The sequence below is a fragment of the Triticum aestivum genome, chromosome 7D (assembly GCF_018294505.1).
Source record: "Triticum aestivum cultivar Chinese Spring chromosome 7D, IWGSC CS RefSeq v2.1, whole genome shotgun sequence".
Classification (NCBI taxonomy): Eukaryota; Viridiplantae; Streptophyta; class Magnoliopsida; order Poales; family Poaceae; genus Triticum; species Triticum aestivum.
Window position 1 is genome coordinate 617,116,186 of NC_057814.1, and position 27,559 is coordinate 617,143,744.

Below are 27,559 nucleotides of genomic sequence, written 5' to 3' on the forward strand. Positions count from 1 at the left end.
TATCGCAATCATGAATGAAAGTTGGTCCATACTCAGAGGGCAACAAGTGAATACTGCAAACAGATCAAAGAAAGTTGGTCCATGCCACAGAGGGGCACCATGTACTACAATTTACTGATCATAATAGGAAAAATAGCCCGTCTGTGCCTGCATGCAACAGTGGACGGATACTAATCAAGCACCAACGAGATGGCACTTGTTCACCGTGAACATGTTAACTTGTGGCGGCGTCGATGAGCCCCTTTGCTCTGGCCACCTTGTCGTTCAGAGCTCCATGCTCCTCTGAAACCAACCCCATGTACTGTTCCACCTTTGAAAGAACATCCATCATCCCGTGTTGCTTGAAGATGAATGCGTAGCCATCACAGTATTCCGCGATGGATAATGTGAGCTGTACCAGCAGCCTCCTCATATCTGGAAATTCATCGGCACCTGGTATCTTGCGGGCCTTGAGTTCACGCACCAATTTCTCAACAAATGGCACAGCATTTGCAGAAGAGTTCAGTACAGGGGTAATGCCTGCACTGCAGATTTGTGAAGCTAGGCTGATCAGTGCCTCCATCTGCTTGCCCTCAACATCCACTATTCTTCCCAAGACCTACATATACGATACACCGAAAATGTCAGTTTACGTGTTAATGTTATTACTCATGGTTAGTTATCAATTGGACAACGATGAAACACATTAACTAGTGTATGAACAACTGGCACGTGTATCCCAATTCGAGTGCCGTGCACATTAATTAGCCACTAGCAGTAGCCCAAAATGAAAGGGCACAAATTGTAATAACTATTTTCTTAACTAGCAGGCTTTCTTATCTGCCAACACTCTTGTTCTGATCATCCAAGTGCCTGATAGCTACTCCCTCCGTCCCAAAATAAGTGTCTCGACTTTGTACTAACTTTACTACAAAGTTGTACTAAGGTTGAGACACTTATTTTGGGACGGAGGGAGTATCATTTTAATTTGACATGTCAGTTTAAATGAGGCACAACCGTGGAAGGAACTAGCTATTTGTAAGAAAATGGTGACCACATGAAATTCGGAATGACAGTGCATACAAAAAAAAACACTAACTACAATACTAAAATGCAAAACATGTATTTAAGGAACTCAAAAGTACTAGCAGATTCAAAGGACTCACCACTGTCAAGGTAGATGACAAGCGATCCCTTGAATCTTGATGCGCCAGCAGTAATTGCGTCGAGTTTTCGCAGAACCTTTGGAGTAGACTTGCTGCTGGGTATACATGCTGACTACGCTGAAGCTTGTCAGCCAGATCCCTGATAAGCTCGTAATTCCTTTTGACCAACAAACCAGAGCAGTGGACTGGGCTTTCAGTTGCCAGCATCGCGAGTGCTTCCCCTGCCAGTGGTGCTAACGATTCATCATCCAGAAGAAACGCATTCAGCAGCTTGTCAATGATAACTTGTACTGTCCAAATCTTTTGCCTTGTTTTCTTATCCACCGCGATCTTGGCAATGATATCCATCGCCAGCTTCACTTGTTCAGGGTTAGAGTTTTCCTCTAGCTCCAAAATCTCGGTAAGGTTGCCAATCAGCAAGGGATTCTCAGAAAGATCTTGTACCAATGTTATGCCGATTTTTCCTTTGATGCTTCCAAGCTTGGCAACTAATCTTAGTGATGACATGGCAATCTTTTGTCGCTGTTCTACCACTGTGCCAGGCACAAAGCTCATGAACTCTATTATCTTCGGGAGGAGCTCTGTAGCTCTGCTGATTTCTGCACAGTTGTGGATATCATGAGCCAGCCCTTCAAGGATTTGCATGCCCAGTACAGGGAGCGAGTCGTTATCCTCGGATTCCTTGTGTGGAATCGACAACAGCTTCTCGATGTGTTCCCCAAATTTGCATATCTCCTCCATCAGAAAAAGTAAGAATTTGCAAATCCGAGAGCGACCTGGCACTTCTGGCGCGTTCCCTCCCTCAATGTCCAGCCGTAAAAAACTTAAAGCACTGCGCATTCTTGTTTGTTGTCTACCAATGTTTCTTCTGTTTTGGTCCACTGTTGCAGAAGCATTGGTGCTTTGCTGATTATCTGTGTTGCCTCCATTTCCAAGCACAATCTGGGCAGGACTATTCTGTATAATCGGCTGATCTTGGGCATCAAGAAGTAAAGATATCTTGTGCATAGTTCCGGGAATACCGATGATCCGTAGGTTCGGAGCAAGTTGAGCAGTGACCTTCGTGGCGAATAGCCTGATATCTGCATCTTCTGTGACTGTCCATTCCAGCATGCTGATCAAGGTGGTCACGGCATCGGTGGAGGTGGTGATCAGAGAGATAATATTTGTGTCATTGGTGCTGGAGGTCGCGTGACTCTGCAGAAAGGAGGCCAAGATTCGGACAGCAGCACGCTTCCTGTCCCGTGATGCCATGGGGTTCAGGGAGTCCACAGCAAAGGTGGCAAGGTCCACTTTCTTTGTACTGTCGAACACACTTTCTTTCAAGAAGGTGTCAAAGGCTTGTTCGTAGTAGAGATCAATAGATTCCATCCCCAACTTATCTGAGAGTTTACAATCAAGGGCCAGTGATCTCCGTTGCAAGAAAGATAATGGCTCCAGTATGCACGCCAAACAATAGAGTATCCCTTGACACATCACCACTATGTACAACATCTGCACTGCTCGGATGACGTTTTGGTTTTTCGTCTCATGAACTTCAATATCCTTGGTGACAAGCCACACATATGAGAACATGATTCGTGCCAAAGCCATTGGAATCTGTAGGTTGCCTAGCACCAACGGGCTTAACAGCGCCAGCAAGCCCATAGGCCCAAACCAGCCTGACAATCTCCAAATTACTACACCAAGCAATATAATACGGAATAGTCGTGCTACTACTTTAACCATTCTGTGATATGGACAACCATCTCCCGGCGATCCAAACCTCGCTAAAATGTAGATGCTGAACCATAGAAGAATTAGCCTGTGATTCAGATAAACAAATCCACAATAATCCAAGCAGTATCCTTCTAAATAGCGGTGTCCAACCCAAACAAGTAGGAGAGAAGCTGCCGGAATAAAGTGCAACAGTATGTGGCTTCTGTTCGTGCTAATGTATCCAATAAGTGTGTAAAACCCCAGCTTATGCGTTGTCACCACTAACATAAGCAAAAAAACACCATCACTATCTTGGAGCACTGGAACTGAGCTACGATAGTGAATGATTTCAAGAGCAGGCAACATCAACATGCAAGCTGTCATTATCACTGCATTTGCATAATTTAGAGATCCACTTCTAGTACCTAGTCCCGTTCTTTCGAGATTGATGCCTCCTGTAGTCTTGAATAAAAATTGATCATCCGAACTGCTTTCCCGGCTAAATGCCCTGCATATACGCATAAACATGTCAAAAATGAGTGCTAAGAGGAAATTGACTATTTGGTATTAAGTTCGTTGTAGTTTGATTATAACTACAAAGTTGATTAATTTTTGATAAAATATCAACCCGGTACTAGATAGTTTTTTGGTTTTTGGTTTTTCTAAGCCGGGTTTTGTTATGTTTTATTCTGATTTTTTTTGTTTTCTTTGATTTTTCTTTTTAGTTGTTCTTTGTATTTTTAAATGCTTGAACTTTAAAAAAAAATCCAATTCGTGAACTTTCTCAGAAATTTGTGAATCTTTGCAATTTCTCAAGCTTTTTTTTGCAACTTTTGAAGTCACTTTTTTTTAAATCTGCGATTTTATGAACATTTTTTTCAAAATAGATGAACTTTTTAAAATCCTTGAATGCTTGGGCGGGCACAATAGGCACTCGACGGGACCGATGTCGTTGTCTAATTGTGCCAAGGCCTAACTTTTTTCTTCTCTTTTTTTGTTAATTCATTTTTCTCCTTTTTGAAATTTATTATTCATTCTGAAACCTGATCAAAAAAATTATTCTTTTCAAATATTCTTTACATTATAAAACAAATTCTAGATTTTTTTTAAATACTCCCGTTTTAGAATTTGTTTTTCACAAATTGAAGAAATGCTTGCTTTTCAGAAAAGGTTGATAAATTTTTTAAAGTACATGGATTGCAATTTTTGTTCAAAATTTTCATAAATTGTTGGGTATTTGTTAAGAATTTTGAAAAATGTGTCAAGTTTGTAAAATATCCATACATAATTTGAAATTCCGAAATTATTGATTTAAACAAAACTGACTCACACATAAGAAAATATTCAGGTGGATTGATAATGACAAAAATTACAAATAACAGAAGCATTCGAAAAGAAAAACTACATGCTTACGGATGCACCTGTCTAGCATAGTCTGTCACACTCTTCTCAGCTGGTGTTTTTTGGGACGATGGATAAATGACCCCAACTTCTTGCAACAGACTGGCACACACATATGAGGTATCCATGCCAGGTTGGAATGACTTACGACAACATTTACATGTTGCAACATGTCTGACCATAAATCGGCCATTTTTTCCGAGAAAAATTTGGAAAATTCAAAACTTGTCGAAAACATAAAATTACTTGGCACGGTGCCTTGAATTGGTCATACAAGACCATGTAGGAAGATTGGGGCCATTTCAATGATGCCGAGAAACACCATGTTCTGAGACGGAGCCTTGTGGCTTATTGGAACACCATCCGTTGAACATAGTCTATTTTGAACATCCTTCAATTGTCCCCAATTTTTGCAACCAGGTGGGCATGCCCATGGTAGGCATCCATGTCAGGTTTGAATGATTCCCAACATCGTATGCAAGTTGCGACACGTTAGGCCATTTATCGGCCTTTTTTGATCGAGAAAACTCGAAAATATGCATAACTTGTTGAAAATTCAAACAACTTGGCATTCTACCTTAAATTGATCATACAAGGCCATGTAAAAAATTAGGGTCATTTCAAGCATGTCGAGAAACAACATGCTCTCTAACAGAGCGTTCTAGCCCTACCTGAACACCCTCCATTGAACATGGTCTATATTTGGACATTCTTCAAATGACTCCAACTTTTGCAAGTAGGTGGGCATGCCCATGATAGGCATACATGCCAGTTTTGAATGATTTCCCATACCATATGCAAGTTGTGACACGTCCGGCCATTTATCAGCCTTTTTGGACGGAGGAAACTTCAGAAAATGCAAAACTTGTCAAAAAAACAAAAACAAACAAACAACTTGGCATGGCGCCTTGATTTTGGTCATACAAGGCCATGTAAAAAATAGGGTCATTCCAAGGATGTCAAGAAACAACGTGCTCTCAGACGGAGCCTTCTGGCCCTACCCGAACATCCTCCGTTGAACATGATCTATATTTGTACATCTTTCAAATGACCCAACTTTTGCAAGCAGGTGGGCATGCCCATGGTAGGATTCATGCCATGTTTGAAGAAAAAATATTTAAAATTATGTTTCAATAGGTATTTATAATTGTTATTTTAAGCTTAACATAAGTAATAAATACCAAGGGATAAATTTGAAAAAGAGTATATGCTTTTTAAAAATCATTTCATAAATATTTGAAGGCAGAATGAATTTGAAAGAGTCACTCAAAATATTTTTTTGCTGTTCCAAATCATATCTCAAAATTTTGAACCGGTTTCAAAAAGAATAATAAAAGTTTGAAAAGGAGAAAATGAATTAGCGAAAAAAGAAGCAAAAAAAAAAACTTAGGCCTTGGGCATACTAGGCGACGACATCACTCCTGTTGGACGGCCCAAGTGCCAGCGAATATGTAAAATTCCACTGATTCAAGAAATGTCGCTGTTTTCAAATTTTCATCACACATTCAGAAAATGTTCCTTTTTAAAAACAAAATTTTCACAAATTTAAAAATTATGCACTTGAATTGTTTTTTTCAAAATTGAAAAAATGTTCCTATTTTCAAATATTTTCTACGTGAATACCAAAAAAATTGGAGATTTTTTAAAAAAATTGGATTCTATTTTTTCATATTTTATGATTTGTTTTTTATATTCCAAATTTGTTAGTATTTTTGAACAAAAGTTAGTAAAATTCAAAAAATGTTGGTGTTCAACATTTTGTCTGCTCCTTTTAAAACTGTTTCCTGTTTCGATATTCCGAGCAATTTTGATAGACATGTTTTAAAAAAAATTATGTACAATTTTTCAAATTTGAACATTTGTATTTTTGGAATTTTTTTTTAACAAACACGAGTATTTTTTGAAAGGTTGAACTAGGACCTAAAAGCACGAGCATTTTTTTTAAAAGATAAGGAAAAGGAAAACTGAAAAAACAAAAACGAAACAAGCAGGAAAAATGAAACAGTGACAGAAAACTCGGACTTTTTCCCTCAAGAATGTCAAACTCGAATATTGTATCATAGAGTGGGTACTGGCGTAATGGCTCGTGTTGCTGGTTAGCAACGAGTATAACCAAGATCGATATGGGGGGGGTGGGGGGGGGGGTATCGAAGTGGGACTCTTATATGTTTTTTTAATGTTGGGACTCTTATATGTTGATGTGTAGCTGTGATGATATATCGATTTTGTTTTTATATGAATATTATTAGTTATATTTATCAAGTATTAGCATATTTAATATTTTTTAGCATGGCTAATTAGATCTAACTGCATGATCTATTTCTATACAATAATGAAGATCTATCGAATGTGATTTGTTTATGTACAATTATGTTGATCTAACAGGTTCGATTTAATAGATGTGGTTATGTAGGTCTAGTGGATATAATGTGTTGCGGCATAATTATGTAAATCTAATGGTCATTATATGTTTATACAGTTATTCTGATCTAACGGATGCAGTCTCTTTAGGTATATTTATTGGTTATATTTTTTATATTTAACAAGTTTTAGGATATTTAATATTTTTTAGAATGGTTATTTAGACCTAACTGTTATGATCTATTTCTATACAATAATGAAGATCTATCGAATGTGATTTATTTAGGTACAGTTATGTTGATCTAACAGGTTTGATTTAGTAGATGTGGTTATGTAGGTCTAGTGGATATAATGTGTTGCGGCAAAGTTATGTAAATCTAATGGTTATTATATGTTTAAACGGTCATGTCGATCTAACGGATGCGGTCTCTTTAGGTACAATTATGTAAATCTTATGGGTACAATCAGTTTAGATGCGTTTATGTAAATCCAATGGATGTGAATTATTATATTAGAAATCCAATTCTTAAGATAATTTTGACGAGGTGAACCAACGTAGTGTCTCGAATAGTACACATATTTTACTTTTAGTATATAATAGAATGGATAGAAGATAGATGTTAGATACAAACCATGTGATTCTATTTTTTTTCTCGTTTGCTATTGGTAAGTTGCCTGAAAATGGAAAAGACGTCAAGCGGTTTTGTTGGACTCTTATATGTTGATGTGTAGCTGTGATGATATATCGATTGTGTTTTTATATCAACATTTATTAGTTATATTTTTTATATTTATCAAGTTTTAGCACATTTAATATTTTTTAGAATGGTTATTTAGATCTAACTGTTATGATCTATTTCTATACAATAATGAAGATCTTGTGATTTGTTTAAGTACAATTATGTTGATCTAACAGGTTTGGTTTAATAGATGTGGTTATGTAGGTCCAGTGGATATGATGTGTTGCGGCATACTTATGTAAATGTAATGGTTATTATATGTTTAAACGGTTATGTCAATCTAATGGATGCAGTCTCTTTAGGTATAATTATGTAAATCTTATGGGTACAATCTGTTTAGATGTGTTTATGTAAATCCAATGGATGTGGTTTATTATATTAGAAATCCAACTATTAAGATAATTTTGACGAGGTGAACCAACGTAGTGTCTCAAGTAGAACACATATTTTACTTTTAATATATAATAGAATGGATAGAAGATAGATGTTAGATACAAACCATGTGATTCTATTTCCCCTCGTTTTCAGGCAACTTACCAATAGCAAACGATTTTGCTTGGTAACGGCGAGAAAGTGCAAAACTTCGAGGCTGAGCTCACCACGGCTTCCCAGCGAGCTGAAGCCAGTAACAAGCAAGAGACGGGGACATCATCACAGCGGCGTGGACGGCGTGAGCGAGTCTCATGCTTGACGGTTCGGGGTGAAATGTGGGCTGCCCGTGTCAGAGAGGATGGTAGGGGGCTTAGGTGGGAAGGATAGGGGCAGCAAGGTGCACGCGGTGCGCCGCGCTGGTGGCAGCAGCAGGCTGTTTGGCCAGCACTAGATCAGGAGGGTGGAGAGGAGGATTGGACGAGGAAGAAGTATGCGAGGAGCTGTTGATGAAAACAAAACACCCATGCCAAATCTAGTTACAAGAAATCGTTTATAGTCGACTTACACATTACACTAATCCATTGAGATATGGTATGCGAAAAGTGAATATTTTGAAACAAGAAACTGTTTTGAATTTATGGATGGCGGATCCAACTAATTAGTCTACCTAACGTTTTCTTGAGGATATCACGGCCTGGAACACAGTCCCACACACACGCGCAAATTGGATCATAACTAAAATGCCATTGTATAAAATCGCAACAGAAACAAAAGCTGTAATAGCATTTTCAACAATACATGTCACATTCACGATTACTTGCCGGAAAATTTCAGGTAGTAAATATTGTCCAGAAATGAAAGATTACATACCTGAAACCCTCGAGGAAGACAATCACAGTAGCGACCCAAAAATCTGTGCCCAGGTACGCCGCGAAGCCGCCGAGCACCACCACCGTCCCCCAAATGAATGCCAGGGTACCGAGGGCGTTACCCACCCTCTCTAGCAAGGCAATCATCCGGACAAAGGCGTTGAGCCATCTCTCAGCTCTCATGCTAGCTTGCAACGACCTTCCTTGCCGCTCGCCGGGCATTTACTGCTGAGCTCTGACCAGGTCAGTGCTGTGAAGCAATGGTGGCTGTAGCAACTTTCGTCAGATCTGGTTTTACCGTTTTAGTACACATCCCCGGACGGGTGGATCCTTTCCTCGCCTTAATTAAGGGTGCAGTCAACTTACTACTCTTACTTAACACGGATTACTCTAGTGCCCACGTATCGATCATTTCTACTAGAGTAAGGCTATTATATTATATATGAGCTCTTATCTTTAACTCCTCAAATTTACTGCTTAACATTTAGCAATTCCTAGCTGTTCACTGAAAATTAACTCATTAAAAAATTCATGCAAATTTGATTCAAAATACTCCATGAAACTCGATATAAAATAGTATCATAAACAAAATTACATCAAATTCAATTTAAACTCATTTCAAACTAGTAGCACAAACGAAATCTAAACTAAAATCGCATAAAAACTAAAGAAACCTGGTCCTCCTCGGCCATGATCTTCTCACAATTTGGCTCGCTGTTGACGTCTCGTTACTGCCGCTGCTGCTGCCGCCAGACCTGGAGTTGTCACCATCGATAGAACAAAGGTCGATGAGCAATGACCGATGCACTCGACGGCTCGGCTCCATCGGTCTTTCCCAATTTGTAGAGCTTGAACTGCCGGCGCTCCTGCTCGACGCGCTCTAGATACCGACGGCGGAGCCCCGCCATGTACTCCTGGTCGGTGCGCTTCGCTTCAAGGCGCTCACGGGCCTCCAGGTCCTGCCACATCTCGCGTGGGGAGGCCACTCGACCATCGATGGGGGCCAAATCCTGCACGGCAACACTGAAGGGGAATTTGAGCCATGCCGACGAGCCTTGGAGGCGCACCGACAGAATGTCCTACGTCGGCAGTGTTTGCGCCACAAACTGGTAGGGGCCAATCCAAATGCGCGCGAGTGGGATTCATGGTCCGTGATCTCGGCCACACAAGTCCCCCACGATCGCTGCCTCACGGCATGGGTTCCTCCTTTGTGGTGCCCGCGACGGTGACAGGTGAAGGAACGGCTGTGCGTGGAGGCATGGATCAGCGGTTCTAATCAGCGGCGTGGACATACAACTGCCGAATATGGCCATTTGAGCTTTGGGGTGGCGCCGGATTGGATGCGGGGGCGCGCCTGTTGGGACGTGGGATGCTCAGGTGGGCTGCAGTAGGGATTGGGCGGGGTCGCAATTGATGAGGTCGAGTAGTGGAGGGGGATTTTCATTCCAACAATGGGCGCCGAGTATGTTGAAGGGTCGGGGTTGTCGCGGAGTAAATTTTTTACTCCTCTAACGCGTATTAGAGATCAGTTATGTGAAATTTAGGGGAGCTAAACCAAAATTTTAGGACGGTACGCGTGCACATGGCAAAACGAACATTTTTTTGTGACAATTTATATTTGTTAAAAATAACAAATTTAGTGGGCAAGCATCACAAAATCCGTCTTAGTTTATGTTTTGCCAAGAAATTGCCGTGATCGCAGGCAAACGTCTTTTAGGATCATCTAGAGATGGTTTTAGGTACGGGTATAGTCGTCTTTCAGGTTAGGCTATACTTCCAAGTTTGAACTGTTCCTTTCTTTCTCTTATATAAGAACTGTGACAAAACCTTTAATACCCCGTACGTTTATGTAAACTTTAAGCACTACTCATAGTATTACCTCCGAGTCAAAAAAAATATCTTAGATTTATTTCGATATGAATGTAGCTAACACTAAAACATGCCTAGGTGCATATGTATCTAGACAAATCTAAAATAATTTTTTTTGAGACGAAGAGAGTATAATCCAAAACGAAGAAGTCAAGATTCCATATGTAATTAAGTATCAGATCCACAACTCATATAACTGCCAATCAACTACTACTACATGCTTATCTTAAGGCTGTCCGTAATGGGAGCATCATAGGTCATATCATACGTGCCAACTAGACAATTTTAATAAGTTGGCATAGAATTAAATGAAAAAAATAGAAAGTTGAATATTATATTATGATACTGTATCATATTAAATGATGTGATACTATATGTCATGCATGATGATAAGTAAAGTCATGTATGATACAAACATATGATACTACGCACTTCGGATGTATTATCATATACTAGCATCACATCATAAACTCCCACTACGACCATCCTAATACACTCTGACAGATCTCTATAGTGTCAGGCCAATTTAATATATTTATGCACTGCTGGCTGACTTCCGCCAATTAATGCATCAGCGGTCGCTCGTCGTCCCGCTTTCGCGGCAACCTAGAAGATGCGCGCCGCGCTTCCAAGAGACAAGTAGGCAACAAAATGTGTTCAATTTGCTGTTATTTAGACGGCTGATGGTTGGACGGTTGCCAAAGAAAGTACAAACCACTTCTCGGCTGTATATTCTACGAACGAGACAACCAGACACCGGGCCAATCACTGATTCAACGGAAAATACACAATCGTGCATGCACGCTCATTTCACGTCTCCCGCCGGTGGCGCACCGCTCGATCGAGACAGATCGTGCGGCCCGTGATTGTCAGGTGTTCCCTGACAGCGTGTTTGATTGTTTAAGGGAAAGGGATTGGGAATTTATGAGAGGGAGTTGCCTGAGGGATTAGACTTGGGAAGTGGACTATTAGTCCTAACTAGTAGAATGCCCGTGCGTTGCCATGGGCCTTTTGCTGTATATAAATCACAGTGAATTTTTAGCTCTTCCAACGACATCGCCTCAACATACTTGTCGACGGATTCCTTTTGAACGTTGACATAATCCATCCCCATCTCTTTTATATTCCGCAAAATAAATAAATAAATATAAATATATATGAACACCTTTTGTATTATTGTGCGCAATAAATATATAAAGAACAATTATTTGTATGCATCTGTTCTGATTGTGTAAATACAGGTGATTTTTCTGCCCGGTCCATCATAAAGCTTTGTCAATCGAAAGCCATCTGTTTTCAAAGCATCATGAGAAGCCATCAATGTTGATCTATGATTAACAAAAGCAAACATATAAAAAATATTAAAATAAAAAACGATATACAATATATATTCAATGGCCAGATGCTAAATTCGAGTAGGTGACCGTTTTTAGTCGGAGTGAGCGGCATTGTCCTTTTTAGTAGAGTGAGTCGCATTCCAATTTGAATAAACTGTAAGCTCACTTGTATATCACTTGTTTATAATTATCCCAATAAATGACTTGTTTAAGGTATCTAATATTTTTCACTATATAAAAGTATGCGACATTTCTCTCATAGCAAACAAATGCCCCCCCCCCCCCCCCCCACACACACACACAAAAGGAAAATGCCGCTCCTTTTCTTTTTATTTTAAAAAAGTTAATTCACTCTCTCATTCTCTCACTACATGGCAGAACACGCACACTCACATCTCATTCCCCCGACCTGCTCTCCTCGTTGATGCCGTTGCCATCTCTCCCGGCCACGGTGTTCAGCCCACACCTTCCTCTCAGCGTTGTCACCCTTCCCGACCATGGCGTCGCCCTCATTGACATCAGCGTAAACACATATCAAACTCAATTGTATTCTCTAAAAAACGAAAGTTTGGATATATAAGCCAAAAAAAAGCTCCTCATTGACATCAGCTAGGTCGCCTTGTAAACACATATCAAACTCAATTGTATTCTCTAAAAAAGGAAAGTTTGGATATATAAGCCAAAAAAACGCTCCTCATTGACATCAGTGTAGGCCAACGTCATGCAAGTGTGGCGGCCGCGCCGGCAGCGAATAAGACGTCCTTCTTCGTGGATCATGTGCGCGATTTTGCATTGGGGAAACCTAGGCGTGACCATAGTGCTACAGAAGAGCCTTTCTATGACTCGTAATGGATCAACATATACAAGTACAAGAAAAGCCAACCAGCCTGATTGATACTTCAGTTTAACATAAGTGGTTGAATTAGCAAGGTCTAGTAAGCACACACGTACATGGCTTCACATCAAAGTGGTTGACTTAGCATTGTGTATTAATCAATGTACACATCATGGGGAAGAAGAAGACACAAAAGGAGAAAAACGAGTAACAAACCTGGACAGCCAATTCACAAGCCATCATTGGCCGGACCAAACCCCGTGCCCATGAGCTATGGCCAGTGACCACGCGTAAAGGTTCTCGAGGAGTTGTGTGGCGCGGAGGGTCATGTGTCTGCGGACGCGGCCACACCGGCGGATGGAGGGCGACCTAGCCTTTCTCATCTAAGAACGGACCCATAGGTAGGGGAGGGGAAGGAAAAAAACCCTAGCTAGGGTTTGTCTCTCACCTTGCTGCGCATCGGACGACGATTCTGGCGGCTGCTATTGGCTGATGGCGATCACCTTCACGGCTGAGATGGACCACGCCGAGGAGTGGACTTGGCTGACGGGGACACGATCTAGGAGGAGCATGTAGAGGAGGGCTGGGGGAGAGGAGGATAGATCGTGCCGTGTGTGTTCTCTTTTTGCCCTAGCGTTCATCCAGATCGTGCGTTGTGGACTGGTGGAGGAGGAGCGGCAGACAACAATACTCAGTTATTTGTTTCCTAATTAATGTGATCGAGCAATTTAAGGTAAGGTTAATTAATTTAGATTTGGTCTTTAGAGATTGATCGTAATTGATTCTTTCACATAAAGACATTCCTCAATAATTTGCGCCAGAATGGAAAGTTCTGATCCGTTTTTGTTGTGTGTGAGGGTAACGCGAAACTAAACCGGTGGGGTGGGGGAGGTGACGAAAAAAATCAGCGAAAAAAAACCGTGGAGACTATTCACCAACTGCTCCATTAGGAGTAGAGATCCCATGTTCGGTGTGGGGTGGGAATTATATATGGGAATAATTCTAATGAACAATGGAGAAAGAAGGGGACACGCAAATGTTGAAACAAAATCTGTAACATGTGAAGGCAAAAAAGAGAGTAGAAAGGGGAAATAGATCTGCATCGGTCTGTGAAGGAAAGATAAATGAATCAAACTTTGTTGCGTAGCAAAATGAGATGGGCTACACGCTGCTGGGTGCCCCTCTTGCATGAGATGTGCTCGTGCTTGGCACTGCATCTGCAGATTAGTAAGCAGTTAGCGCTGGCCGATTTATTTGGAAGAAAAATGATGTCGCTGCAAATATTTAGGTAGGATTTCCGTGGATTTTTTCTTCTTTCTTTGCGGGAGGCGGGCCAATAAATCTGTAACAATTTTCTTCTAGCGTCAACTCCCATTCCTTCGCAGAATTAGGGAGCTCAGGTTTTTATTACTGGCGCTAGAAGGTGGTGCTACTTGGGCCGGCCCAGCAAATCTTCGTTCGCTAGGTCGCGGGCAGCGCGAAAAAATAAGTAGCGCTCTCGAGGATCGAACTCGCGCCGTGATTAAAAACGTACGACCATAGCAAAACACCACAGCAACTATGTGGTAGCGACCAATTCAGGGCGAACTTCTTAAGAATACGTGGTAGCGCAATTAATTGCACAGTTACATTGTTTACTGTAGCACTTTGATTCGTGAATTGTTTCAAAACTATTATGGAAGATGTGTTTTTTAATGTAAACAAAAAATTGAAAGTTCACAGATTAAAAAATCACGTATTAAAATAAAAGGCACGAATACGAAAAAGTTCATGTGTCCACAAAAGTTCAAAAAGAAAAAGAGTTCGTCGATTTTGAAAAGAGTTCATGTGTTCACAAAATTAGGAAATACTTTTTGAAATTCATGATTTTCTTTGAATCTGCAAACACTTTTTCAATCGACGAACATTTTTTGAAATGTGGAACGTATTTTGAAATTGACCAGTATTATTTCAATCTCGCATTTTCGCCACTTCAGGTTCCGCATGGAGTGGAAGACATTCACCAGACCAAACTTGCATTGAACAGTGGTTGCATGTTTTCATGCATGAGCTATGTGTTAGGAAAATGGGCCATGGCCAGCCAACACATAGCAAATAATTGAGATTAAACTAGGTCATGTGGGTAAAACTAGTTGCCCGTCCAACTTTTCTTGCGTTGCTCCGCCACTGATGACAGGAGGCTTGATGTACTCCCTCCGTTCTTAAATATAAGTCTTTTTAAAGATTGCACTATGGACCACATACGGATATATGTAGATGCATTATAGAGTGTAGATTCACTCATTTTGCTCCGTATGTAGTTCATAGTGGAATCTCTACAAAGACTTATATTTAGAAACGGAGGGAGTACATGTGAGAAAAGGCTGACAGCCAAAGATGAACGACAAGAATACGTTATAGTTGGTTTTATACAAATCATCAAAAAAACAAAACTGTTTTTATACAAAACATGGTACTAGCTCGCAAGGTTTTCAGTAAATTACAAATGAGTGCCTGCCTTCTGTAACCCATGCATGGCGCTGAGCAGGGGAGTTAGCACTGATGCGGTGCTGCACGTTGGGATGGTGGTCCGAACCTCCTCCGGCGTGACAACGGCAAGGCAGCACCGAACAACGAGGCGGTCGTCCTGCATGGGCGATGTTCCCGTGTACTTCAGATGGTAGAAGAAGTCATCATTGTCACGGTCAAACGTGTGCCTCGTCTTCTGGGACTCTAAGTTCACCAGCCCCTCGAACTCGAAGCTGAACTCCGCCGTCGTTGGTGTCATCTCGTCCCCCTTGCTTGCGAAGACGAGCCACAGGATGCCGGATTGGAGCCATCTTGGGCAGAATTTGAGGTACCATGTGCTCCCGCCAACAGCGAAGTGCGTGGAGTAGATGCACTCCCCGTTCCTCAGCGTCGCGCTGAGCTTGGAGACGCTGCACACGGTGAGCGTGTGGGACCCAACCATGGCGACTTGTGGCGGCTCCAAGACGGCGTTGGATTTGCACAAGCTTCTGAGGAGGCACCGCCGCTTTGTCCATAGTTCTCGTCGAAATCCATCGACCGCCGCTTTGTTGCCTGCTGCATCTTCTTCAGAGTGCATCTGACGGTGAATTTGTCGTATTGGGCAGACACGCACGACGACGCCTCCAGCTCCCTCCTCCTCACGCACAGGATAAAGCTACCCTTGTTTTGTTTACCTATCGTGTCCCGGCTGCTCTCCCTGTGGAAGACGGTGTGCTCTCCGGTCTCGTCGAGGATTTCAAGGGTGATGTGGGTGCCGGCATACGATTTGAAGCCATGCAGCATGAAGTTGATGACGACCGAGACGACCAAGGTGTCCGCTAGGCCGTTCTCGTCGAAATCCATCGACCGCACGCGTATGTCCCACAAGAGGTCACGGAAGAGGAGGCTGTCCACAGTCAGCCGGTCAGGTGACCGCAGCAGCTTGGAGTACCCGCGGACCGGCACGGAGAGCGTCACCGGCGCCGATCGGCTCGTGGTAGAACCCATTGACCACGACGTACCAAGCTATCAGGCAATCAAGTATACCCGCGCACGCGTATATGTAGGACGGCCGGGGTGGGAGTCTTTATCCTGTCCGGAGTGGACTCATCTCTGTCTTGAACGATACAAAACCGGCAAGTTGTTGGAAGACGTAACCGGAGTCCGATCCGGATCACGCTGCGCCGTACTATACTTCTATAGATTAGATTTTATTATGCATGCTTGGAACGATTGGGACTACCCAAATTGTATTTTCGTTAAGGCATTTGGAGGACACGTAAGTTGGTTGGCCATGCAAAAAGACGATCTTCGTCTAGCTAGGTTCCTTTTTTGACCTGATCAGATTCAGAGGTCGCTGCGTCTGCGCGCACGGATGAAATGGAAAAAAAGAAATGAACAAAATCTGAGCTATCGGCTGCAGTGGACTGAGGCGACCAACCTGCGATGACGACGGCTCGGAGGAGGGTGGATTTGCCGGAGCGGTGATGACGGTGAGCGTGCCGCCGTGCAGCGCGTGGCCGCAATAGCCGCTGATGACGCGATGTCGCTCTCCTCTTCTTTCGCCGTCGCCCAAAGTCCAAAGTCGCACGCGCACCCGGCACGCGGATGGATGGTCATTTCTTGTATATATAGAAAGATAGAAATGCTCTCAAAAGGCATAGTCGAGAGAAAGAGGAGGCCGCAGATCGCAGCGGGCTGGCTCATATGGGGAGCATGTGAAGCCAATGGGAGAGAGGGAGTAGTAATGGAGGCGGCAGCGTGGGCATGGAGTGGCGCAATGGCAATTAAGTGACGTTTTGGTTTTGGGTAAGGATTGAAAAGGAGATTGGTTCAGATTGATGGACGAGGAAGACGAGGGAGATTGGTTCAGATTGATGGACGAGGAAGACGAGGGAGATTGGTTCGGATCTAGGAAAATAATAATAACTTCCGGCGGATATCTTTTCAAGTGTCCGATAAACATTTATCCGTGATACAGTTTGTTGAAAGGTTTCCTAATAAATAGGACCGGTACTACCTAAAATAACACCAGGTAGTTTAGAAATCCATATGTGGGATTTGTCACACCAATTATAATTTATTTATTATCTACTATACACACAAGTGTTTCCTTTGTAAAGAAATTTAAGAGGTTTAGTGATCCAAACGCTCTTATATTTCTTTACGGCGGGAGTACCTCTGTGCACCGCCTTGATTGATTTGGTTTGGTTATTATGTAATCTCCTCTTTTTGTACATTATTTCTGTTCATTCATACTGAGTTCAATATTATGATGTAGTAGGTCCCTTCATTTCTTTACCGGGATACATTCTATAAGCGCTAAAGTTTTGACGAAACATTTATTTATTTATGTTTCGCCAAATTTCTATCACTTAATGTGTCCATTTTATGTGGGGCTCATGGCAAATTTCTTTGTTTATTTTTTATTCATATTGTGATGTAGTAGATGTCTTAAGTTCTTTAAAGGGGTTCATACTATAAGCGCTATAGTAATACGAAGAAGGTAAACGCTTCATATCTATGAAGAACTCTTTGTTTTCTAATCGTGTGTATAACTTCCCAAGAATATTGCAATAATATGCCGATTCTAATAAGGAGTGTTGATGACCGATTAATCCCAGATTTACTACTGGCGTTGATTGAAAAATTATTACGTCGGTGAAAACTCATCATAAAATTGATCATTTACTACTGACCGACTATAGCAATATGCCTTAGAGCATCTCCAACAGCCGCGCGATATAAGCGCCGCGCTGAAAAAAATCTGTTTTTTGCGCACGCACAGCCGCTCCGGGCGCTCCAGCAAAGGCGCAAAACATGCGCGAGCGGCATAAGTAGTTCAGCGTGCGGGGCGAAACAGCATCCGCGCCACTTAGTTCGTGCGCCCGCTTCTGCGCGCTGCACACTCGAGCGCCCGCGCCGCACCATCTCCGCCGCGCCGCTTTCGCCCCGCCCTCACCGCCGCCGGCAAATTCACCCGATGGACGGCCGCACCGACATCCTCCTCACCCCTCCCTACACCCGCGACCCCTCCGCCGCCGCCGCAAACCCTAGCGCGGGGAGCTTTGGCTTCGCCTCCACCTCCAAGCACCGGTCTCGCGCGTGGCATTTTCATGCCGCCACAGACGACCTCAGCAGCGGGTGGCGTCACGCCGGCGCCCGCCGTGAAGCCATGTGCCCCCCTCTCGAAGCTCCCAAATGCGGCGCGAGCGAAGGTGGGAAAGGTTTCCGGGAAGAAGAACAAGGCGGCGGACGACTCCTCTAGGTGGCCAAAGTAGAAGCTTGCAGGGCGTGCGACGGATGCGGTGGCGAGCGAAGCGCCGGCGAGCTCGCTTGTTGCGCCGGCGGCCGATGCGCACAAGGTGTTCCATGAAATGCCCACAAGGTAAAAAAAATTGCCCACTTTTTTTGTTTTTGTTTTTTGAATGCATACATATGGATAGCTTATTTGCTTTGTTGTATATACTTTGTAGTTTCAATGACGAGACATACATGTCAACTATGGGTGTTGGCTCGAACAACTCTCATTGGTCTCAATCCAATGATGCGCATTTCGATGATCATGAGATTGAGGTGGACGAGGATGGTGAGGGTATCGTCGATGCGCCGAAAGGAAGAGCGGGCAACTACACCATGGACGAAGACATCTTGCTATGCAATATATGGATGCAAGTGTCGTGGGGTGCCACCGTTGGAGGGGATCAAAGCAGAGATGCATATTGGATCCGGATGAAGGAGCACTTTGATTTACACAACAAAAGTGGAATTGACTGCTCGGAAAGATCTCTTCGCTCTCTGTGGTCGAAAATCAACTAAGATTGTCAAAGGTGGGTGGCCGCACTTAAGGCGGTTGACACGTTGAACCCAAGTGGCACTAATGATAGAGATAGGGTAAGTGCCATTTTTTCATGATTCTTCCATGTTCATCATGCTTCTTCTTGGTGTTTCAAGTGCTAACTTGTTCTTTTGGTTGAAGCTCACTATTGCACAAAACTTATTTCAAGGAGAGGAGAAGAAGACCAAGAAAGGGAAGACCAAGAAAGGGTGACCATTTACCTTGCCTCATTGCTATGATGCGTTGAAGGATGATGAGAAATGGAAGCCACATGATGGTGTCTGATGAGGAGAGCAACAAACGCAAGCGAACTATTGATTTGGATGATGAGGAGGAGGAGGCATCAAGTGATGACGGCAAGAGAAGCCCAACAACAAAATCGGTTGCGTACTCCAAGCCAAAAGACCAAATGGATGCAAGAAAGACAGAAAAGAAAAGAAGAAGAAGAAAGGAGATGACGAGCTAAAAAAATGTCATGGAAGCTATTGTGAAGGCAAGAAAGAAAGCGAACGAGGAGAGAAAGATGGCAAGGAACCAAGATGCGGCGGCCGAGGAGAGGAGGTTGGCGGCCGAGGAGAGGAGGGCGGCGGCCGAGGAGAGGAGGTTGGCGGCCGAGGAGAGGAAGGTGGCATTGGAGGAGAAGAAATTGGACATGGAGGAGCGAACAAGATTGTTGGAATGGGAGAATTACTTATTCTTCATGGACACATCTACCCTCGATGAGAAGCAAAAGGAGTACGTCAATCTTGTCCGCGATGAAGTCTTGGTCCAAAAAAGAGCCATGGTTGGCATGGGCGGCATGGGTTCCATGGGCGGCATCGCTGGCTTCATAGCTATTATGAGCGGCATGGGAGGCATGGGTGGCTTCGGAGCTACCATGGGGGCCATGGGCGGCATTGGTGGCTTCGGAGCTACCATGGGAGGCATGACTTTTGCGTCTCTCATGGGAGGCATGGGAGCACCTCCGGGTGATATGGGTGGACGCATGTCTTCCGGTGTGCCTCACATGCCTTCGCATGATGCCAGTGGAGATCTTGCCAATGCCTTCCGAGCTACCCACAATGAAGAGGAGGAGCAAGAATCGTCTTTGGAGGATGAAGAATCGGAGGAAGAGGAGGACGAAGATGAGGATGAGGCATGAGTTGATGTGCCATTTGTTTGTGTGAAATTTTATGTCATGAACTTGGTTCGATGACTTTGAACTTGGTTGGATGATGTTTCTGAGCATGATTTTGAACTTTTATGTCATGAACTTGTTTGGGTGATTTTAAACTATGCTATGTCTTGTTTTGATGTTTGAAATATCGCCATATTGTCTTCAAAATAAACATATGGCAAGCGCCGATTTCTCGGGCGTCTGCTGGAGCTGCGTGCGCGTGCTACATTTTGCAGCGGCCGCTGGAGCCAGCGCTCCGTGCCGCGCAAAATCTAACGATTTCAGCGCTGAAACGCTTTTTAGCGCGCCGTGCGTTGCGCGACTGTTGGAGATGCTCTTATGAAGCATCATAGTCAAAACGACATAATAAATAGATGTGGCGAGAACGTATATTGGCTGGGCTGAAGAGTAGATTGAGGTAGCATGACTAAACAATAACAAAGCCTGTAGTCCCAAACAAGTTGGGGTAGACTAGAGGTGAAACCCATAAAATCTCGCAACCAACTCATGGCTCTGACACATGGATAGCAAGCTTCCACGCACTCATGTCCATATATAGTTAGCTCTTTGGTGATACTCCAATCCTTCAGGTCTCTCTTAATGGACTCCTCCCATGTCAAATTCAGTCTACCCCGCCCTCTCTTGACATTCTCCGAAAGCTTTAGCCATCCACTATGCACTGGAGCTTCTGGAGGCTTGCGCTGAATATGCCCAAACCATCTCAGACGATGTTGGACAAGCTTCTGTTCAATTGGTGCTACCCCAACTCTATCTCGTATATCATCATTCCGGACTCGATCCTTTCTCGTGTGGCCACACATCCATCTCAACATACGCATCTCCACCACACCTACCTGTCCAACATGTCGCCTTTTAGTCGGCCAACACTCAGCGCCATACAACATTGCGGGTCGAACCGCCGTAGAACTTGCCTTTTAGCTTTTGTGGCACTCTCTTGTCATAGAGAATGCCAGAAGCTTGGCGCCACTTCATCCAACCGGCTTTGATTCGATGGTTCACATCTTCATCAATACCCCCATCCTCCTGCAGCATTGACCCCAAATATCGAAAGGTGTCCTTCTAAGGTACCACCTGGCCATCAAGGCTAACCTCCTCCTCCTCACACCTAGTAGTACTAAAACCGCACATCATGTACTCGGTTTTAGTTCTACTAAGACTAAACCCTTTCGATTCCAAGGTTTGTCTCCATAACTCTAACTTCCTATTTACCCCCGTCTGACTATCGTCAACTAGCACCACATCATCCGCAAAGAGCATACACCATGGGATATCTCCTTGTATATCTCTTGTGACCTCATCCATCACCAATGCAAAAAGATAAGGGCTCAAAGCTGACCCCTGATGCAGCCCTATCTTAATCGGGAAGTCATCAGTGTCGACATCACTTGTTCGAACACTTGTCACCAATGCAAAAAGATAAGGGCTCAAAGAGGACTCAAAGAGGGACTTGGACGGCGGTCCAGAAGCTAATCTTCTCTGTTTGTATTACCTTTAATTTTGGTTCTTTTAGGATATATTTTGCTTTAACTAGTTGAGATTAGCTCAAATTTGATAGGGTCATCATCCTCTCAATTAATGGCAACTTGTAGTTAAGGAGTTTATGTTTATATATATATATCATTTCCAGTATTTTTTTATGAAGTGCATAATCATATGGCATATGATGAAAAACACGGGAAAGATCGAGTTTGAAATTGTGATTTTTGGGGGGTCAGATTTTGAGGATTGTTTACAAACAAGGCTCCCAAGTCCCAATACACTGGGTTTTATAGAAGCAGGTTTTTGGGAGTTCAATTTTAGTGTTCAGGTTCGTAAGAGAATGGTACTGAAACTGAATGGTACTGAAACTGAAACGTTTGCCATCGCGAGGTCGTCGTTGAATTTCTTCCATGGACTTGCGGTGCATTGTTGCTGCCGCTCTTGGCATTCAAAGCTAACTGATACGGAAGTCAAGGCCGATTAATAACAGTCATTATATACTGCCGATTACTGTCTAATATCTTCATCCAAAATGCACACCGAAAAAACTAGAGCATAATGCTACTGCATTGCATAGCATAAAAGAATTATCATGAAGGCAGGAAGCCTGCATACCCCATTAAGCATCTTCAATATCTAAAATCAGAACAAGAGAGTGAATCCAAGTGGCGCTCAAGCAAAACCAACGACACAACGAAGCAACTGCTCACACCTAGAGTGCGTCAACACATAATTCTGTCTCCGACAAAGAGCAAAAACAGCATTGCAAATCCTTCCCAGCTCAGGATCAACTCTTTTCTTGATCAAACTGTGGGCACACCTAGCATTCCTCGTGCTTTAGCCAACCCCAGCTGAAGCATCCTCGGCGCACTTTCTTTTTTGGAGCCAGATTCCTGGGCCTCGATCTCTAAGGGCTTAGGGCTGTGGCTACCTGACCCTTTGCTCTCGATATCATCAGTTGCCGTTTCGCGATCAGCTCCACCATGGGCGACATTGGCTTCAGCTCCACCATGGGCACCATTGGCTTCAGCTCCACCATGAGCAACATTGGCTTCAGCTCCACCATGGGCGGTGGCCTTGAATTGAACCAGTATAATGGTCAAATTCTCCTTTGAGCCCTCGCGCAGGCATGAATCAAGAAGTTTTTCACAGATGGTTCCCGGATCTTTCTCCTCCTGCGTTGATCACGCAATATGTCAGAAGCAATAGGAACAACAATTCCATGAGAAAATGAAAATCAACCCAGGCATAGAATATATATTAGGTACCAAGTATTAGCATGCGTGGAGTCATTCCTTGAACAACATTATGCTACCCAATAAATTTTTCTTCATCCAGTAGGATGTTTATTTTAAATACAGTATCACTCCTAGTCACAAGCAGATATTTTTTTAAGAAGAAGAAAGAAGACTCACCGATTGCAAGCATTGGTGTACAAAATTAACCACCTGCCGACTTGTCATGACATCCCTGCAGAAAAAAAAAACAAGAATTGTGTAACTTTGTTATGTTAATATATACTACAAACGAAATTATATTAGTACGAAACAAGGGAACAAAATTATGTCCCTTTGTAATAGTGGCTGCATATCAGATCGTGGTGACTGGTAAGGTGGCCTTGCTCACTTATTAGTTTTAGCATTCTTCCGAATGAAAAGAAAACTTGGCACAACTCCTATTGGAATAAATCTTTCATTAAGCACTAAGTTGGTTAAGAAGAGGAAGCAAACATACCAATCTGTCATCTCCAAATAGAAAATCAACATTGTACGGAACCATCAAATTTAATTAATTCTGTACACACTACAGAGAACTAGTTAACCTAGGAATTGGCAAATGTTGCTCCTTTCACTAACTTGAACTCGGGAAAGAATTTAATATCCTACAGTTCGAGAAATGGAAAACTGAATTACACATCACGATGAAGAAACTCAGACCATTGTAGTAAGTACCAGGCAGATCAAACTTAACTAAACCAAAATGTTATAAACATCTGGTGATAAATACTAATGAAGCCTACCATGAAACAAGCACGAAAAAATAGTAATTGGGAGTAAGTTCACTATAGATCAAGTATTGTATTTAGAATTAAGTCATAATGAAACAGCCTCTTATGTTATTTTTAGCTCAGACTTACTAGATACCTGCACTTGCTATAACAAAAAATTGAGTATCATTTGTTATCGGCACCTAGAAAAACAAAAGCTCATTTCCATAAGACCACACCTATCAGAAACAAATGTACACAGAGCTTAACCAATAGAGTTGCAAACGTACATCGCATATGTCTGGACAACATGTCACCATTTGATCTTGACGCGACAAAGTCGGGTCCTGCTTGAACTGAAAATCACCTGAGATGTATGAAGTCAAAATGCCCATCAGCAATGAATAGATTGTATACACAAATGTCAGCGAAATAAAATAAAGAATATACCAATCGATCTGGATATGTGTAATATTCCCTCAATGCGATGGATGCCCAACTTCATGTCAGCCATAACTTTCTTTGGGATATCATCCATGCGCACTTGTCCTCCTGCCTTTTCAATTCTCTTTCTTTCATGTCGGTAGTTTGGTTTGTGATCCATCGAGAGATCAATTGCCTTGCCATAAAAATTTGATGTAGGAAAACTGTCAAGCACCACTTGAATGCCTTCATTATGACATAATAGTATTGCCCCACATGACCGTTCACTATACCTGACCATTCCTTGAGAGCACACAACGGGAATCGCCCACATTTGCAACATAGATACGGTTGCCCCTGATGACAGCCACGCATGCTGTGCTTCCTTCCTGTAGAGGGGGCAGATAAGGTGCCTGAAGAACAAATTCCAAACTGAGATACACTACGAAAACGAGTCAAAACCGAATGGAAAATTAGGCTATAAAGAAAGAAGCAGCGAGTGCCGCCATCAGGGAGGGAATTGGTCGACGTGCCCTTCGATAAAAGAAGCAAACAATGTAACGTCAAAATCAAACACAGGAAAAGGGTTATTTGTCATGCGGTATCTCCGTTTTAAAAACATCCAGTATCACCTTGGGGAGCCAGTTAGCACCACAAACATCAGTCCATAGCCACCTTATCAAATTTCTGATGTGAGGAGAATAAGCCAAGTCCCTCCTCCATTCATCCGATTCTTGCAACTTCTCATCAATGCTGTAACAAGCATACAATAATTGCATTTTCAACATCAACACATCCAACGAGAAGTAACTTATTTAGCAATTGCATCTATGTAGAGAATGGGTACAACATTGGTACTTTCTCAAACACCAACATAGCATTGTCCCGTCCACCTTTCAATATTGTAAAGGAAGTGAATATATATGGGTGCCAATTATGTGAACATATATGTAGAGACACTTAACGATGTCTCTTGTGTAGGCCATATTTGATCATATTGTGTAATGAAATTTCAAATATTTCCATTTTATAGTTAAAATCTATAATTGTTTAAATGTCATGCCTTTGCCGATATCGTAAACTCCCCAACACATGTTCCATATGTGGCTCTCCATACTTGCCTAAAATGTAGAGTACATGATTTAATCATCTAAATAACCTGGAATACACATTCTTCAATGCGCCAGGCAGATTGAGGACATAGCTTGGATCCTTTTTAAGCTCTTCATGAAACTTCCTCGAACAATAAGATGCTACTTCCGCTCCTAAGAGAAAAAAGATTCAACTCAACAAACATATATAGCAGAAAACAAGGGTTGAATCAAACACACGCATGTACAAACTCATGCATGAAAACAGTGTAAAAATCATCACAAGCTCATGTGTGATACAGTAATAGAAAATGTGTGTATCGCTGTACAGAAAACTCACTGAAGTTCTGAGCATAGTAGTGCTAACATACCACCCTCCAACTCCTTTCCCAAAAACAGATCAAATAAATGTTTGGCCCCTCACAATTTATATTTAATTGACAGCTCATAATTATAATAAATAATGCACATTCAAAGCATATGCATGAATAGTGTAATACACAGATGCACATGAAACGTATCTTTGGATAACTATGAATTCTATTAGATTACTATAATAACTTCTTTTATTATGTTCTAAGAGTATCAGAATAGATATCAAACCTCCATGGCCATCATAAACACCAAAGAATAATGTGGGCGCATAATCAAGTAGATGTACGTGAGGTGCCCACTGCAAACAAGACAGGTAAGAATCAAATTCAGTACTGTAATGGCAAACAAAATCGATAATACATAGACCTATCATCTCAATGATTCTCTGAAGTACTGAATTAGAACTTACAGTAGCTTCCATTTCATCACGGCACCCTTGCATAGATGATGCCCCATACCTGGTTACGTCATTCTCTGCTCTTCTAGTACGCTTATATGTTATTGCCTTCCCCATTGCCGGGTCACACTGCTGAAAGATTCAGTACAAAATATAACATGAAAATCCTTATCAGCGAAAACTAATTACTTGTAAACTAAATGTACTAACACAAATTGGATTTAAGAGCCCCTGGGTGGATATAATCAGGAAAAAAATGCATAAACAGTACACAATTCAGGGCTTTCACCGAATATAATCCAGCTGAATCAAACTAATACATGATTTACGGTCAACATCGCCAAATAACTCAGGCTGGCACACTCGAAGTGAGAGTAGAACTAAGCCCAGAGTTTGGAAGAAGAAACCAATATAGAACAAAGGAACCCTCTTTTGGATGAGAAGGATCAGGCATATTGAAGATCAAGGAAGAAAAAACAGGGAGATGGATTGAGAACTTCAATTAGCAGTATGAGAGCGGAAGGACGAACGGAGCGGGCAGATTGGGAACAAAGGAGAGTGCGAATCCACACGCTGCAAAGGGGAAAAACCGCGATTTTTGGACACCATAATAGTCTAGTTGCCCTTGCCACGAACAACGGCAACAGGAGAGATAAGGGGATCCAGTTCCGATGTAGAAGCGCATAGGAACAGAGATCCCCGTTGTGCTAATGAGACTCCAACAATGAACCCACAATGAGCCGCCGCCACAGAAACTAAGATTAGATTAGAACACACCACAAAAAAAGATGCAGAAGAGAGCGAAACGGGGATCGACGATGGATTCCCGCCGCTCTGTAGCTTCCTCTTCTCCCGAGATCTCGCCACCAAATGCAAGACGAAAAGCAGCAAAAAGGAACTAGATAGAATGGAAGAGATTGAGCAGAAATCACCACGGAGTCTCGGTGCTGTTTAGCCTCCCCGTCCACAAACTTGAAAAGGTTGACGCATCGCAAGAAACAGGCGATAGGAACAGGGGTTGGACCAAAATCTTGAGCGAAAAAGAAAACAAGAATCGAGATTCAAGGGGCGCGGCTCCACCACATGAGCGACCAAGGAAGAACAGAGCCGGCGGCGCGGAGGAGATCCTTACCTACGGCGCTTGGATTTCTCTGGGGATTGGTTCGATGTGCACAAACTCAGAGAAGGAAAATGAATGCTGCGTAAATTATGGGGAAGGGGGAGGGAGTAGTGGCTGGTCTCTATCCTCACTTTCTCCGGAGGGTAAATCGCAGTCAAGCAGGGTCAAAAGGAAGTCAGAGGAAAGGAGGGAGGCAGGCGCGGCAAACGAAGGAGAAGGGCCGAAGATTTCGGTGCGGAGCAGGGCGCGCGTGAAGCGTCCTCCGCCGCCGTTCTGTCATGCGGTGCTCGGTACCGACCGGCAACGTGCACGGTTCACTCGTTGGACTTCTTGTCTGCGATTTCTAAAAAAAAAAAGAGATACTTCTTCGTCTGCAGTTACTATAACTATGAAAAAAAATAGCGCCCTTAGCGAAATAGCGTCAGCCTTGGAATATATTTTGTTTTTCGAAAAAACTTCCGATCTATTTATCTTCAATCATGACAGTACAACGAACACCAGAAATAAAAAAAAATACATTTAGATCCACAGACCACCTAGCGACGATACAAGCACTGA

At 42.7% G+C, this 27,559-nt stretch overlaps 2 protein-coding genes across 5 annotated transcripts; both read right to left on the minus strand.

Annotated features, from left to right (window-relative positions):
• Window positions 1-159: 159 nt before the first annotated feature.
• Window positions 160-8,881, minus strand: LOC123169508 (uncharacterized). The gene is made up of 3 exons (XM_044587381.1): window positions 8,588-8,881; window positions 1,146-3,351; window positions 160-598 (listed from the first exon to the last, which is right to left on the minus strand). The coding sequence occupies exons 1-3, from the start codon at window positions 8,806-8,808 to the stop codon at window positions 215-217; spliced, it is 2,811 nt and encodes a 936-aa protein (XP_044443316.1). The 5' UTR covers window positions 8,809-8,881; the 3' UTR covers window positions 160-214.
• Window positions 8,882-22,195: 13,314 nt separating this feature from the next.
• Window positions 22,196-27,263, minus strand: LOC123169579 (probable protein phosphatase 2C 21). 4 transcript variants are annotated; one of them, XR_006484884.1, is made up of 11 exons: window positions 27,014-27,263; window positions 25,894-26,013; window positions 25,713-25,782; window positions 25,178-25,283; window positions 24,651-24,771; window positions 24,312-24,407; window positions 24,046-24,214; window positions 23,886-23,962; window positions 23,746-23,798; window positions 23,024-23,078; window positions 22,196-22,783 (listed from the first exon to the last, which is right to left on the minus strand). XR_006484884.1 is itself a non-coding variant. In XM_044587442.1 (10 exons), the coding sequence occupies exons 2-9, from the start codon at window positions 25,996-25,998 to the stop codon at window positions 23,049-23,051; spliced, it is 798 nt and encodes a 265-aa protein (XP_044443377.1). In that variant the 5' UTR covers window positions 25,999-26,013; window positions 27,014-27,263; the 3' UTR covers window positions 22,196-22,783; window positions 23,024-23,048. The 4 variants fall into 4 exon arrangements, 1 of the variants encoding a protein (XP_044443377.1); XR_006484883.1 differs by having other exon boundaries at window positions 24,312-24,431; XM_044587442.1 differs by lacking the exon at window positions 23,746-23,798 and having other exon boundaries at window positions 24,312-24,431.
• Between the last annotated feature and the right edge of the window lie 296 nt (window positions 27,264-27,559).